The 16,651-nt window shown below is 44.0% G+C and overlaps 1 protein-coding gene across 1 annotated transcript; it reads right to left on the reverse strand.

Annotated features, from left to right (window-relative positions):
- Positions 1–47: 47 nt before the first annotated feature.
- Positions 48–13,906, reverse strand: LOC124996451 (ras-GEF domain-containing family member 1B-B-like). The gene is made up of 14 exons (XM_047569480.1): positions 13,651–13,906; positions 7,133–7,654; positions 6,904–7,026; positions 6,303–6,440; positions 5,841–6,056; positions 5,277–5,351; positions 3,251–3,343; positions 2,923–3,025; positions 2,514–2,593; positions 2,291–2,386; positions 2,105–2,200; positions 1,714–1,837; positions 1,547–1,619; positions 48–1,459 (listed from the first exon to the last, which is right to left on the reverse strand). Exons 2-14 carry the CDS (start codon positions 7,646–7,648, stop codon positions 1,426–1,428), a joined length of 1,767 nt encoding a protein of 588 aa, XP_047425436.1. The 5' UTR covers positions 7,649–7,654; positions 13,651–13,906; the 3' UTR covers positions 48–1,425.
- Positions 13,907–16,651: the final 2,745 nt, after the last annotated feature.

Here is a 16,651-nt window from a genome sequence, read left to right on the forward strand (position 1 = left end):
TTCGGCCGGTTTCGATAAAAAAAAAAAAAAAAACACACCAAAGAGCGCATTCTTCAGATATTCTGTTTATTTGAAAGAAAAATATATTTTCTCTTTTCACAAAGACCTTCAGTACAAGTACCCTGACTGGTGGCACACATGATACACAAAAATATATATATATAAAAGAAAAAGCATATATGACAAAAAACACATAGAAAACGAAGCATAAATGTCTGTAAAACCTGAAAATGCAGCATCACTTTCACGCGTAGCTATATCTTATAGAATCACATCATCACAGAAAGATGAAGAGGAGGTTCCTGTATAAGCTGCACGCACGCACTCACAAACACACACACGTCGGTTTGTACTTCATTCACACCAAAAACTAGTTTTCTCATACATGAACTGGTGTTGTAAAAGCTTACCAACACAGAGCCAGCCAACCAGCAACAAGCTCATGGTGACACTCCAGAGAAAGGACATAAAAAAATTTACCTTCTGATACAAAATACAACTCAATACTATAGTATACAAAGATGCCCACAAACTGCAGTCACCGAGTCCTATAATACAATACACAAGAACACACTGAAGTGCATTTAGGTTTAATTTGCATGATGCCGCTGTCAATCACATGATTTCGCATCGCCAACAGAGCCAAAGTGCACACATCACAAAATATTCACAAGCAAACTGCATGTGGTCGATGAAATCTAAACGCTGCGTGAATGTGTGGCTGACTTGCATTATGCTTTTAAATTGGATAAAATGCATTAATGACAGCGTGAAGAGGGATTAAGTGGAGTGGATGTGGTGGTAAATATAAAGCACAGCAGTGGCGCTTCGAAAAGCTGTCAGCTTTCTGAGCTCTGCTCTCAGTGGTTTTTAGTCAGGACGTCCGAGAAGAAGCAGCAGCGCTAATGTCCGTCTCGTTCTGAAACAAATGCTGCCCTTCGTGCTTCCGACGGACGGGTCCGTCCGCTATACGAGGCTAGTGTTGCCATCAAATCGGTGCGCTTGTAGCTAATCCTGCAGTCGTCTGGTTTCCGGTTAAGTGCCTTGGTTGGATCTGATTTTGCAGAAGAAGCACCGCCGATGATGGTTTAGTCCAGTCACGGGTTAATCCGGGCTCTTCTCGAGAATCATTACGTCCAAAAAACGATTTAAGACTTCCCAGCACCAAATGGTGAAACAACTGCAGCACTGGTGTTCTTTGGCACTCGACTGTTTTCATCAAGTTACAGTGTCATGAATCATTTATTCTCCATGTGATATCAAACAACAAGTAATACTTTGTGGTACTTATCAGTGAAGATGCGGTCCCAAAAAAACAACATTTTGGCCATGGGAGTGTTATATTATGATAATATGGAGAAATCTGTAGCTTTAAACCACTTCATTCAGTTACAGTCTGTGTTATCAGAGGAGATTGTCTTTCTTTTAGGAGCGATTCTCTCGATGGAGGAGGGAGGATCTGGAGAACAAAACACAAGACGCCGATGTTATTACAGCAATTAGATTCGTCTGAGGTGTATTTATGCGCACATGTGCCTACGCTCACCTAAGAGACCTCCGACTGTCTTTCTCCATGTTGTTCTCTGGTCCTTCACTCTCGTACGAGGCCAGATGCAGCTCTGCAACAACAAGGCAAATTGAGTTTGTGAGGAATAAGACTCCACAGGGATTGGTTTTTACATAATTAGATAGTTATAGGGAACGTTTACTGACCATCTTCAGTGAACACAGGCGTAGTGACGAGATACTGAAGGATCCGGCGGTCTCTGTCGAATGGACAAACGACCTGACGCCAAACCAGGAACTCGCTCACCTGCTTTGCAAGTTCCCACAATTTCTGTTGAGATAACAAACTATATTAAACACAATGCATCTGACTTTTGCAGATGCAGGAAATACACAGAAAGCCCATAATACACATTAAACAAAAACAAATAAACAAGAAACGCTTTCTCTTTTTAGCCACAAGGGGGAGTCCTTAAATCACATGAGAGCCTCCTGTCAAAGCCTGAATATTAGTGTGTAGAACCATTGCACAGAGAGACATCAGATTGTTTGGTCACCTAAACCTTAAAAGGTGTCGCTCTATGAACTGTGGACTGACCTCAAAGTTGATGTGTCCATTGGACAGCCTGCTGGCACAGCCTTCATTCAGGAAGTAAATGTCTTTAATGAGCAGACTGAAGAAAGGAATCACAATCTGAAGGAGAGAGACAACAGATGTGTCACATTTACATCGGAGGCATTTAACTCTTTCTTTTCTCGTTAGAAAAAAAATGTTCTCTCTCACCTTCTCCTGGCTGCTATGTGCGGTCTCAGACCTCTGGGTGGCACCACGGAGCGCAGTGCGGTAGTTACTGAAGTTGCTGGAAGGGTCCATCTGGTGCTGAATGAGATCACACAAAGGAGACGGTCATCAGAACAGACTCATGTGGGCACACACAGAATTGGCACACACTAAGGGTTGAGAATTACAACATACAGTCTTCAGTTTAGTGGTCAATGGTTCTTACCTCCAGGATTTCAAACTTGTCAGTGTTGACTTTATTCCAGGTTTTCTTCAGTCTGGCAACAGGACTCATGTTCATTCCAGCTGAAATACAGAGGAAGTATGAGCATACAGTATTTACAGAAACACACCTTAGACAATGAGAAGGCTGGGCTGCTTCGCTCACTCGCTTCACTACTTCCTTGAACTGATTAGAAAATCAGCTGGCACTTCAAGTGTTTACTTCATTTAATTCAATGTCTTACTGGCAAAGACTATACTATAATGGGAAGTACACATTTTAACAACAAACTGCATTTCAAATCCTTTCATAAACATCAACAGCATTCAGCAACATCTGCTGATTTTCATTTAGACCTGACTTTATGTGTTGAGGTGATTCACGCAGCGTTTCCTGTCTGTCGAATACTCACTGATGATGGCCATGAGGGAGTTGAAGTTCCCAATGTTGAAACACTCCTGAGCCACGTCGATGAAGAACTCGATGATCCGAGCTCTGTGTTTCTTCTTAACTGGCTGTAACCAGAACAAACAAGGGAGTCAGAGGGCGAGTAACGTAAGTGCAATTTCAACCACCAATTTTTTTCTAGATGTCTTTTTCATGAAAAACAATGCTAAATAACAAATGCTGTTTGCTAACCCAAGCTGAGATACACATTTCAAAATGCAAAGTGCATACAAACGACATGAACTTGTGTGTGTGCGTCGAACAGGGACAGATACGCTCAGAATACAACGTACCATACAGATCTCTGTGGCCACCAGGTAACTCAGTCTGTTGAACCAGTTGACGTACGCCTCCAGGTTGGTGGTTTTACGCTTACGGAAGAAACCCTGAAACAGGACAGGAAGGTACGACATGGTGAAAACAGTGTTTTGTTTCTTTCTTAAAAATGTCTGATGACACAATTATCAGTCTTTGGAAAGGTTGTCTTGTTTATCAGAGCTGAGTAATGAACAGAACCACTCCATAAACAAATATCGAGTCACCATTGTATATCAAAACAATATGAAATATGGTTTTACTTTTAAAACAATCTGAACTCAAGATCCACTGACAAACTTTTAAATCTAGAGTCTATGGCAACAGACACTGGCACTGATTCTTAATATATCAACAGTGATGCTTATTTGCAAGAGCTGAACAGGGGAGCAAGCAATGGAGATTGTGTAGCCAACGGCAACTAGGATTGTGTGGTGGAAAAACAAAAGTTACAAATGTAACCAAGGTTCTATGAGCTAATAGCATTAGGGAGTCAGGTACAATGAATGAGAATTTAGGAAGTGTTTAAAAAAGAAGTTCTGCATTCAGAGGAAGGATTATGGTCTAAAAGCTAGCGACAGAGACACTGGAGTGACTGAGGATCTGTAGACTGTGAGTATATTTATGCCAGTCAACATTACTTGTGTATTTACTCAAACTGCCAGAAGGGGGGACACATGAGTTCCACACTGTAGCTTTTAACAGTATCTCACGGTCTTCCTGTGCAGATGGGAGTCTATAACTAGCTCTGTGAAATTCAGCATCGTCTGCCTCTTCCTCTCAAGCTCATTCACGAAATAATCATATAAAAATAGCAGGAAACAGACTGCTGCTACTCCATCATTTCCTTCCCTAATGGATCTTGACAGGCCTCACACCCACATAATCTCTGGACCTGCACATTTGAGCCTGTGACGTGTCTGTTGTTATTTTCTTCCCATTTACATTCGATTTTGGTTCGTTCGGCTTTCTGTGCTCGCTCACTGTGGCGAACCTGTTTGCCGGGGCCCCTTTTATATAAATAAACATTATAAAAGCTCTGTATAAATAAACTTGACTTGGCCGTGATGATGTAATCCCGGAGATTCATGGTTCTGTTAAATGCTTACACAACACCGGCGGCCCACTCCACTCCAAACTTCCACTCCACACTTCAGGACCCCTTTCGCTGACTCAACCGCTCTTTTATACAAAGTGGGTCTTATATAACCGGTGCAGCACCGGTGAGAGTGGGGTTACAAACGGTGGGTGAAAGCTTGTTCTCAGTGGCACTGATTGAAAACGACCCTTGAGTTGACTTACAGGACCACTTAGGACAGAAAGAGCCCCTCAGATACACTCAGACGTGCGCAGAAAGCCCCTTTTATGCTGCGTTCGAGGCTCTTTCAAAAGCTATGTTAAAAATATATCAGCACGAATTCTCCTCTATCTGCCAGCAGAGTCTTTCATGTGGTCTCTGAAGCAAATTAACTTGAACTGACGCAGGCCACAAATTACACCCAAAGCAGACGCAGAAGAAACTTCAAATCAAAATAATAAAGAATGACTTGGAAATAACTACAATCTGTGTTTTTTTGTGACAGTCCTTTGATGCAGATAATTATAAACAGGTCGCATTGCTGTATTCTTAAGCTGCCTTTACATATAACTATACGCAGCAGGAAGCCGTGGCTGTTAAATCTGCTAATTCTGACTGCAATGAGATTTAGTTACATGATCTTGTGCAATTTTCTCCTGCAGAGCAAAGGCAGCTTTCATCATTTTGAAATCCATAAACTGCTAGAGTAAAAAGTAAACAAACAAATTAGAAAAACAGTAAAATATGAACTGCAACTCTCTGGTTGCGAGGCTGTGATTATCTTTAATCTGCGAGCGTCTCACAGGATTGTAATTAGGATCATGCCAAAATGAAACATTGTGAGCTGCGGTGTCCAAAAAGCCAGCACTGAAATACTGGAGAGAGAACTAATGCATCGCTGTTAGTGCGTTCCAACTCAATCGTACCTTATGGTTCTCCAGAGGATCCTTCATGGCGAATGTCTGGATGAACTCCTCTGGGCCAATAAAACTCAGCCTGTCCTGAAAGCAGACACCGGGAAGAGAAAACAATCAGGACAATAATACCAGTAACAGTAAACAGATGATGGTTAAGCTTATTAATTTAAGATAAAAAGAGATTCAATTTGGACTGCCAGAAAAATCCCAGCTACAATTAAAACAGTTCATCTCCATGTGAAAGGATGATATAATGCACTTTCTCTGAACACCACTGTAAAACAGACCACACGTAAGTTTATGGAGAAAACTATAAAATCAAGAAATTACAATCGTAAACACACGGGACAAAAAAAAAAAGAAGACAATTTAGCCTAATAGACATTTACAGTTTGTCTACAAAACGGCTAGAGCGCCGTGTCTACACAAATAAAACAATTAATTTAATTGAGTTCAAAGTCCAATAAAGTAGCGAACCACACCTGAAGGCAAAAAAACAAAAAAGCACGCCAGACACACAGCTACACAACGCCCTCTAAATCTCCCACATAAAACCCTTTGCTGACTTCTTACCAGCTCAATGTGTGTTAGCTGCTGGGCGAGGATGAAGGGGTCGTCGCACACGCTCAGCACGTCGCTCCGCTGGGCCGACGCCTGCTTGCTTTTCAGGGAAGCGGGGCGCTCCATGGCCACGGCGTTGAGCGCGGCCACGGCCTCCTCGTACTGGCCGAGGGCGGAGAGCCGCTTGATCAGACGCTGGGTCATCTGCTGCATGGCTCGCCAAGAGTACTGGAAACACCACACACACACGTAAATACACACGTCAGCCATGTTTAGCTCAAATGTCAGGGGATGCAGGCTAAATGTGCTTTTACAGTACTGCTAGACAGTGCTGTGTCTTTATTTATTTATTTATCCTGCTTCACTTTCAACAATGGTGACTGACCTACGCCAAAATTACGGAGAGATCTAGTTGTATGGGCTGGTGTCACCAGTTTTTATCTTTGCTAGAAATGCAGCGGCCGTGTCACTAACCTCGTCCCCTCGGGCCACGTGGTGCGTCATGTCCTTGAGGCATCGCATCATCCTCTCGTCCCTGAAGTCGTACGGAAACGTCTCCGTCCACTCAGTCAGCAGCTGCACCAGCTTCGGCGCCACCTCACGAAAACGGATCTGAAAGAGGTTGTATAGAACCATTATTTCATGTGAAAGGTGAGTGAATCCAACCCAATCCTTCTGACCAATAAGCTGACATCAAACAACCCGCACAAAGGCCGCACAACAAAACCACTAGCTAGCAGTACAACTATGTTCAGATGAATATCCTGTGCGTGCAAGCAAGAGCTGAATTTTTCATTGAGATGAAATACAGCTGACAGTGTCTTTAAAACCAAATGGCAGTCCAACACTGGATGGTATAATATCTTATTTGGCTAGTCAGTTTGAATCCTTTCTGTCTATACCTGGAATGTCTTTGCTTATAAAAAAAGCTGATAAATGCCTCCTCTCAGAAAGGAGGTGTGGGAGAGTTTGTGGATTTTATAGTGGGTGTGAGGTTGTGTGGGAGCCGGAGAGGTTGACACAGACGGATAAAATTAAACTTGTGTGTGTGTGCGAGAGCGTGCAGTCGGCCCACCTTATCCAGCAGGGCATCTCCCGACCGCTGCTGCTCCACACACAGGTGACAAACCCTCGTCATGAGCTCATACGGGTGCAGGAAGAGGCGTGAACTCAGCAGGAAGGTGAAGACATACGACCTCTGTTGGCGGTGAAACAAAAGCAGCTTTCAGAGAGGAACACGACAGTAACGTCTTTCCGTGCGCTGACCTAGCCCGTCCGCAAACACTAAATCTTTTGGTACTTACGTCCGGGTAGTAGTCCACCGTGGGAACCAGGTGCTGGATTAGCGCCTCGAGAGACGCCGAAACCAGACTATTGTCATGGTAACACATCTCCCCGTAACTGGTGGTGACGCCATGCCCGTAGAGTCGCGCTTTCGTCGCGGCCGCGCTGCTGCGAGAGGACTGCTCGCTGCCGCTGCTGCTGCTCGTGTGGCGGTAGGCGCGGCCCGGACAGGAAGTGCTGTGCTGGCGGGGGCTGTGGGGCTGCGTCGGGGAGTACGGGTTCTCCGAAACGGTGCAGCTGCTGTAATGATGCTCCTTGGGGTTGGAGGAGACCGAGGAGCTGCGGTACCCGCTCTGGGGCTGCGGTACGTCGTAGGGGTTTTCTGCTGCGGGGTACGTGTTGTTGTAGATGTTTTCTCTGGTAGGTTTTGGGGCAGTGTTGCTGCGGTAGGGACTCTGAGGCTGCGGGTGGTTGTTGTTGTTGCCGTACGGAGGGCACGAGCTGAACTTTCCGGCATATGGGGTTGTGGGAGGCATGATGACCTTTACAAAAAAAAAAAAAAAACATAAGGAGGTGGTTAGCTGTGAGGAGTGTGGGTGATCTCACTGTATATGTCACTTAATCCCATGATTTCAAGATATAGGACATTTTCACAATCGACTGACGAATGGTTAAGGGAAATTTAAGCTTGACATAGGAGGTTTGCCATATGAGAAAAATAGTCAACTGTGGTTTGTCAGTGTACAAAAGACACTCAAACATCAATATTCCTTCTCACGACAGCGCTGTTGTGAGCAGACAATCCGTCAGCCAATGTGAAGGCAGAAAATCCCAATTACAAATGCTTTGTGCAGAGTTGCAGATTTCGTGCTCTCGTACTACGTCAATCCACCTCACTCCCTGGGAATGCGGTCGATGTTTAAGCTGCGTTCAAGTGTTGTGAAAATATCTGTTTGGGAAACTCGATCACACAAAGCTGAGACTTAGAAGTGTCTGTGAAAGTAATTACCCTTAATCACATAATTTCAGCCCTCCTCCTGTTTATGCTTTGGGCTTTGAACACTCGAAAGATGTATCTCCTTGCAAATTCACCTTCTCAGTCATTTGTTGGTAAAACTTCTACAAATCAGCTCTTAAACAGAGATTCTTTCGTCCGCCCTCTGTTTTATTGCATCTTTTGTCACATTCTTGAAGCTAGCGCGCTGGCAACGGGGCAGCATGTGGGGGAAAGGAATCGGGCCGACAGATGGATGATCTCAAGAGAGCGGTGATTTTTCTTTTTGTGTTAATGGTTAAGATAATTGGATCCGAGGACGGTAAGCTGATCCCAGATCACCACCGAGGCGCGCTTTAACTCTGGAGCCTTTCTTTATCCTGCTACTGTTGTCTGTCTAGGCACCGCATGCCAGCGTTAACCTCAGTACTGTACCTCACACAGCGGCGTATACGCACGCATGTAGAATGTGCCAGAAAACAAAACCCTGCAGGAATCCAGCAGACTTTTTGTTTGTCCATCACAGCGCCAACAGAGGAGTGTCTGCCCCAGCCAACATCTTTTACACACACACACACACACACACACACACACACACACACACACACACACACACACACACACACACACACACAGACCCTTGTCCACCATGGCGCCTAGCCCCATGCCGGTATAATCCAAATACACACACATGTCGCACATAAACAAATGACGGCTTGAGCGACACACACACACACACACACACACACACACACACACACACACACACACACACACACACACACACACGTACACCACAGCGCATGGCATCCTGCCAGGACAAGCCAGTCCAGTGCCAACCCGTCTTCTGAACTCAGCCTGCTGTTAAAAGATTACACTGTCTTTACCTTCCTTGAGTTACAAAAACGTAATCTAGTCAGGCCGAGATAAGAGTCCGCCCAGTAATATTTACCCTCGACCAGCTCGGGTGCCTTTTTGTCTGTTTGCACCGAGAGGTGACCTTGTAACGAGAGGAAAACACGTCTCAAAATTCAACCTCGGTTTTTCCAGACTGACTTCCTGAAAAGTTGACCCTTCGGATAGTTGCGGCTTCCAGGCTGCAGCGCTGAAATTGCACGCTCTCTAAATCATAGGTTGGACTCTCCGTGGCGAACTTAATGACAGCATTGGGAGCATAATTTCATATTAAAAGCATTGTTTACGTTCTCTTGTTTGTAAACTTTGAAGACTGCAGTGTAGTACACAGCTTGATGTGGCGATAAGAACTGGGGAGAAGGCACAAATGTATAGTTGTGCAAGAACCCCCGTCCGAAGAAAACCAGCCTCAGCTTCTGGAATAAACATTCTGAAATAAGCTTTTAGGGCATTTGAGTTTCATTTTTGAAATGAGGCACAATAGACAATATGTCCCGTGTTTGGACAAATTGCACAGACTGCAGTCTGTGTTGCCTAAAATGTTGCAACACAGTTCAGCAGGAGGTTACTGCTAACTGCACTTCTGATGGGACTGCAGGCAAATATCACCAGCTAAAGGACTGAATCCAGTCGAATGTGGCACAAAACACAGCTCTTTGATTGTGGCAGGTTTGATTCCTAGGGTTGTGACACACCAAGCCGACAGTCGACCGTTTGCTAAGTAGTATGATCAGTGTGATTAAGAGGCAGCCAGTAGGATAGTATGCAACAGTTCCTAGGTACCCGGCTCCCTAGCTAGGAATAGGTCTCCAAATTTCCCCTTTTGAAGCACAAATACAGAGGGAATATACAGCCACAACATTAAAACCGCCTGCCTAATATTAGTTTAGTTCTCCCTAGTGCCTCCCGCAATGTTGGGGCGCGTGGGGAAATAGACACTGGGTCACTGAGAGCGTCACATGGTGTGATACTTGATCAGTTCAAATGGGGAGTTTGGAAGCTGCGTCAACAATTTGGACTAGTTTTCAGCTTTCCTGAGTTGTCCCTAAGCAGTTTGCGTGGCGTGACTGGCTGCATTATTCTGCCGGGGACGGCTGCCGCTCTCAGGGAGTGTTGTTGCGGTGCATTCAAGTGCAACTCTTTTGATGTCGACGCAGGCAGCATGAGGCTACACTACAGTAAGCCTACATTGTCGGTAGTTCTTTAATGTCACTTTGGTGTGTTCAGGCCTTGAAAGACAAACATTTTCTAAAGCATTTAATGTGTTTTTAAAAAGGTAGCCCTAGCCGCGCTGAGCCCAACACAGGAAGGAGGGGGGCTCAACAATGGAGGTATTATCTATCCTGTCATGGCATTAACAACCACACAAAGACCCCCAGGAAGAGATCAGAGCAGATCAGACCCACACAGCAGCTTTCACACACGCTCACTGCTGTCGGGCCATATGACGCCCTGCATCTGCATGAGCCCCGTCTGGGATCATTAGATCAGTCAAAACCAGTAAAGCAGACTTTGTCATTCTTCTGTAGGGCGTGAGCTTTAATCATTTCTTATGTAAAGTTAGGTCAAATGCCTCGATCTGCCTTTTTATGTTACTATGTCAAAGGATCACATCAAAATCCACGTAGTGTGCATCCTCAAGGAAAGCACTCTTCAAGGCTGTTGCATGAGGAACCTTTGCACACACAACACCCGAAAACAAAACAGTGCAGTCATGCAAAATAGTGTGCAACCAGTCAGCAGCTACCTTTTCAAGGTCAATTGACTCCAAGGAGCACCTACATACATGCTGACTTAATAATAGTGGAAAAGCCCCCAGTGCTTAACTACAGCAGGAGCTGAAAGAAACTAGGGCTTTGGTGGAGTCCCGCTTTTTGTGTCGACTAATAAAATTAGAGGCTTTCAAACTGGGTCAGTCTTTCAACATTATGTTGTTGTCTAAACAGTTGACTCTTTTGCCACCAATGGGGCATTCTCTCTTTATAACCCAGTTTATTTAAAAGCAGAAGTTTCGTTGGGCTCCTAATGAGCTCGATGATCTGGGTTGAAGACATTCGTGCACTAACTTGTGTTCGACAAGTTGGTCAATGCAACGTGGCTGGCCTGCAAGTCTGAAGAAAAGGCCCGTCCCTGATAAGAAGACCTGTATAACCATTTGTCAGCGCAGTAAAACACCAATGAGAACATGCAATCTTCGTTCTCCTTTGTACTTTGACACTAATAAGCCACAGCAGGTAAGCAGGGCAAGCAAGAGACGCACATTATCCAGACTTGTTTGTATCAACAATGAGGCTAAAGTTCAGTCTGTGCTCATATCGCTCACTCGAGGTTTCATCAGCACTGCACATTGAGATTGACAGATTTACACGTACAATAGTTCACCACCTAAAATAGAACTGCTCAGATGATGTCAGTACCTATGTCAAAGAAAAACTCGTCCTGATGACATTTTTTTTTGCCTCCTCACATGGGAGGAGCACACTCCCTAATGACGTAAGACTGTCACAAGAAAAATAAGACAACAATTGACTTGTGAATCTTGTCAATATCGCCTGACCTGACGAATGCACAGCATGAGCACCTTTAGCAATTTGGAACTGGTTAACTCCCTGCGTGTCGCTTGCATTTCAGGCCCCACCCTGTACCGATACCGCTGTTGAAATTACAACTGGCGGCGGCGCAACAGTCGCTGCGGCCACCAAAACAGTCAAGTGGCAACAAAATGCTGACAAAATAAGAAAACAAGCCCAAATGAACGTGACCACAGAGCAACTTTACAACCTGAGGTGCTAATGAATGCCAAATGTAATGGAAAGTAGAAAAAACACACACAGTCTTATACGGTCCCTCAATGTGATCCGCCATTGGACCAAGAGGACTTTAAGCATTCAATGCAAACCTCCAAAGTCTAACCAGAAGCACGCCAAAGATCTAGAAACCCACAATGCAATGTTGTATACATTAGATCAAGCTAATTCTTTCAGATGAATCTAAGGCAACTTTTTTACTATCTATGTGACCAATGCTAGTATGGGATGTTTTGGGTTTTGAGGTCTCACAGACACAAGAACATGCCAAGATGATGATCTGTATCTTTTTATGACAGTTGAATAAAAGCAGTGGCCCAGGTTCAGTTGACCATAAGAAGATGTATCCATCCTGTTCACCTCCCTAATTCTTAAATCTTGTGTTACTACTCTATTCAATTCACACGGCATCAGCGTACCGAGAGCTACAGCAACAACAGGAGGGAATGACGAGGAAGTGGCCGCTGTCAAAACACCAGAGGGTGGGACCTGAAGGCCCAGCTTGAAGAGCTGTATCTTAATCTGATAGTCGGGCAAACAGAGCAGGATACAGCCACCAGAATCAGATCGACTACAGAGATATAAGCGGAATACAGCTCACCCATGGACGAGCTTGTTTTCATCTTTCCATTTCCGTCTATGCCGCCTCTCCACACACACACACACACACACAGGTTTGTTACGTACACGAGCACATACACACACACACGCATGCACCTGTCGCCTCTATCATCTGGTAGGCTAGTACACTATTAACCTAGAGCCAGAAAGGATAAAGACACATTATCTCCTCTGCTGCTGGCAGATAATGAACATAAGCTTGCGTAAGGGGGGGTTCTATCTCACCACGCACATCTACTATTGTCCATAAACCGATCACCTACATCTCAAAGTGCAATTAAAAAAATAGTAAATAAATCACGAGGTTGGAACGCTTTCAGGTCAGGTTAAGTCCCAAATGTTGCCTCGGTGTTAATTATTAAATGTGTTTAAACATTTAATTTGAGGTTTATGTACACTGCAAACTACTTGAAATTGTTAACAGACCACGGGGTTGACACAGAGGGTGTGTGGAGGGGAGGAATCCGCTTCAAATCTCTTTGGCCAGACTTTAAAAAAACCTCACACGTACGTACTTTCCTCTTTTCCCAACAGAGGTACACACACACAATCTGTTATTCACTCTCTCTCTCTCTCACACACTCTCTCTCTCTCTCTCTCTCTCTCACACACACACACACACACACACACACACACACACACACACACACACACACACACCAAGCCACCATGCCTGGTCTACATTATGGGCTTCTGACTGAGTCATAACAGTAAAAGTAAAAGCTGACTGTGAAAAAGACGTGCTGCGAAACCACGATCCCATCGCAGGTGCTGGAGAGCAATGTTTGTTTGTTTGAGTCTGACAGCCAGTCTAATTATAAACTCATATGGGCGGTAAACAATAATAACAACAAGTGTGACACGAGCGCTAGGGAGACAAACAAGACATTAGAGAGAGGTAATGTGCGCACCCTAACATAATTTTCTGCATATAAAGTTTTATTTCCAAGGATTATGCTTGAAACAGACTCGCATTATGGTCAAAGCAGTCAACATAGTGATGCCCGAAGCCTGAAAGCAATGGGAACAGACAGTGTAAACAGCGTTTAGTGACTGGGAAGGTGGATTTGGTGTAATAAAATTACATTTTATGACTTCATTAAACGTTTAAAAGAAGTAAAAATGAAATTTCTTAAGATTTAAGAATAAAGTTCATAGTTTCTGTAACTAAGCCTATCATCCACACCCCTGGATAACTTACCTCTACTGTGGTGCAGCTCCGGGTACAAGCTCTCTCACAAACTGGGAGAAACGGTTGGGAAAGAGGAAAAAAAAAAAAAGAGCCAAGACTTATCCAAACTTGCTACTTGCTGTGTGTTTCTCTCACTGGGTCGAAGCTGGGCGGCGTGCAACACGCAGACAAGTCTTTCAGCAGTGAATCCGTGCCGTACTCTCCTCCATTGTGTGTCTCCTCTCCTGCTCTTTGAGTCAATTATTTGAGCCAGAGGACCTGTAATGAGCCACAAAGCGAGGCGTATTCAAATGACTTCCATAGAGCCGGGAAAACCGGCCAATCAGCGGCCGGGGGCGGGTGTCTCCTTGGGGACGCGCTGGCCAATCGCGGAGGAGGAGTCTGAAAATCGAAAACTCCCGAGATTGTGATTGGCTGCTCGCGTCCTCCGTCGGAGATCTTTTCTTTTCGAGTGCAGCGGCCAAGAAGACAGCGAGTGTTTTTGTTGGAGAGCAGGAGTATGGAAGGTGTAAGGTTTCCTCCCGGAATGTGTCTCTCTGTGTGTGTGTGACTTTAGGTTGGTCTCAGTGTCTTAAAAAATCAGGAGTTAAGAGGAGCAGCTTCGAAATTGTTTAATTCCGCGCTTGTACAGTTTTATGTGATGATGTCATTTGCCTGTTGCAGGTTAATGCGTCTGAGAAATAATAAAAAAAAAAATAATAACTTGAGAAGTTGCGATCTAAATAGTGATAAGAACTAAAGTCGAAGCATTGTTAACATGTTTTTATTCATTTATTTATTTTATATTAATTTGCCTCAAATTACTGCGTCTGAATTTTTTATTTCTATCTGTCTTAGGTTGCCATTCACGTCAGCATGCTTGGTAGCATTTAGGGGCATCTAGTTCACAAAAAGGTGCAGTTTCAAGCATGTAGCAAGTTATGGTGGCCAACACATTTGTCCATTTTGGACAGCGTGGAAGAGGAACAGTGGAAACAAACTACATACAACGATGTAGGTATGAACAACTTGTTTTAAGTGGAAGAAAATACAACTACTCGTAGTTACAGGTGATCATTCACGAATGACAGTAGTAGTACTAGTTTCAACAGATCTGCCTTAGTCCTACATACTGGTCCTTTAAGATGCCATAAAAACTTCTGCTGACACGGAGCAAATGTTTGACCCAGCAAATCTGACTTTTTTTTTGTTTTCCAATTCCTTAGAAGAATATCTCATTTTTAGCTGCTTTATGCTCCATTATAGGTTCACCAACCGTTGTCTATTATCCAGTTCCATTAGATAAAGTATTGTCTATTGCCCCAAAAAGACATAAATAAGAGAGCAAGATAACTGTCACTAAGATGGCTCCAGAGAGCCGAGGATGGTTGACTTTTTTATTTTTTCGTCCGTTTTCATTTTATGCTCATTTAAGTGATGTTTTATTTTCTTGTACCATTGAGAAAAGTGACCCAAGTCAATAACGGCCATCGTGTTGCTCTTGTGTAGTGGGATTAATTAGTAGTGGGTTTATGTTCTGTTGGTAAGCTACATAAGTTTTTATTTTTACAGCCCTTTAAGTCACAGATGTTTGCATCTAAAATTATGGCATTGTTCACAAGTAAATATATGAATGCATTCATTAAGGTCATTCTGGTCCAAAGGTGCAGCTCTGCTAAGCTATTAAATAGTACTTGATATGAGTAAATATATAAACACAGTTGCTGACTCTCAGTTGTATTTATTGAATTCCAAACAACTGGGTTTTGAAAGGATTTGATACACGGTTGGAGACATTACTCAGTCCATAACACCAGTTTATCCCTAAATTGAAGCCAAAACACGAAGACCCACCGCAGTATCATTTTCATGTATCAACAGGAATACTGTATGCTCAGTGCTGCTCTAATTACATGCAGTCTCGTGTAGGCACCAGCGGGATTAAAACAGGCTTACTATGAGCACATTTCTGACAGTAGAATTTTTTTAAACTTTGTCAGAGTATAAATACGTGCCTTGTCTCCTTTTCTAAATGTTTAGATTACACATCTAAATATATATACTATTGTCCCTTCAGCAGTCTAATTTCATCTGAAATATGGTGATTAAAGCAAGGTGGGTGCACATCACGCCCACCTCCTCAACTACCGCGCAAATTGTGCAAACGTCAAATTACATAAACACAGAAGTAGACTTAAGAGTACATCCAGGCCCTGAGGTTGTGGGCGGCGCTCATTTTCTGATCACTGACGCCTCTCACATTCTGACACATCACCATTCAGGCGAGAATAGCTGATTTCTGAGCCTCTCAGGCTGCAGGGTCTTCTCATTTCAATAACCCAACTCCTACACCAGGCACCCGAGCGACCAGCTTCCGGGACGCACTCATCTCTGAATGGCTCATGATCGCGCTGAGACAAAAGGACTCCCATGCACGCATTCACATGCGTCTTCTTCTGCTGACACTTGACCTTGTGACTGTTCGGTGAGGGCCCTCGTGGAATTACCCTTTGTGGTTGGCTATTTTACACCCACGGTTGACGGAGCATTATTAAAGTAGACTTCTTGTCAGAGTGGCATATGAAATGACGATTATTAATGCTCATTAATGCACAGGATGAGATGTTACAATCCCCTGTGCCATGATCTGAGGCAAAACACATTTAGAAGCCCAGTCCAACTGAAAAAATTGACCAGCAGGCTAGCATTCAGCTACCAACTAGCAACCAACAAGAAGACACCAGCTAAATAGCCTAGCCAACAGCAGCAGGTAAGAAGTGATAGGACATGCAACTACACTTCAACCAACACTTCTTCCCTTTGCCAAGATCGGAAGTAAAAACGTAACGTAATAAAGATTAACCTCATTTAGTGGTCTGTACGTTTTAAAAAACGCAGATGCACACAGGCAGCTGTGTATCACCGAATGTCTTCTTTCCTCTGGTCATCTTAATGTCTTTCTGTTTGACACTCACTGACTTCAATGACTTAAATCGTGGGTCTTCAACGGGGGGTCTGCGGCCCCTTAAGG

This window comes from Mugil cephalus, chromosome 19 (genome assembly GCF_022458985.1).
Source record: "Mugil cephalus isolate CIBA_MC_2020 chromosome 19, CIBA_Mcephalus_1.1, whole genome shotgun sequence".
NCBI lineage: Eukaryota > Metazoa > Chordata > Actinopteri > Mugiliformes > Mugilidae > Mugil > Mugil cephalus.

What these genes read in the sequence shown, in the direction of transcription:
- LOC124996451 (XM_047569480.1), bottom strand. Translation starts at nt 7,648, where the DNA reads ATGCCTCCCACAACCCCATATGCCGGAAAGTTCAGCTCGTGCCCTCCG. An exon ending in AGCTAACACACATTGAGCTG is followed by an intron (nt 5,352 to 5,840) that starts GTAAGAAGTCAG and finishes GTCTGCTTTCAG; the next exon opens with GACAGGCTGAGTTTTATTGG. An exon ending in GCCTGTGTTCACTGAAGATG is followed by an intron (nt 1,620 to 1,713) that starts GTCAGTAAACGT and finishes TTGTTGTTGCAG; the next exon opens with AGCTGCATCTGGCCTCGTAC.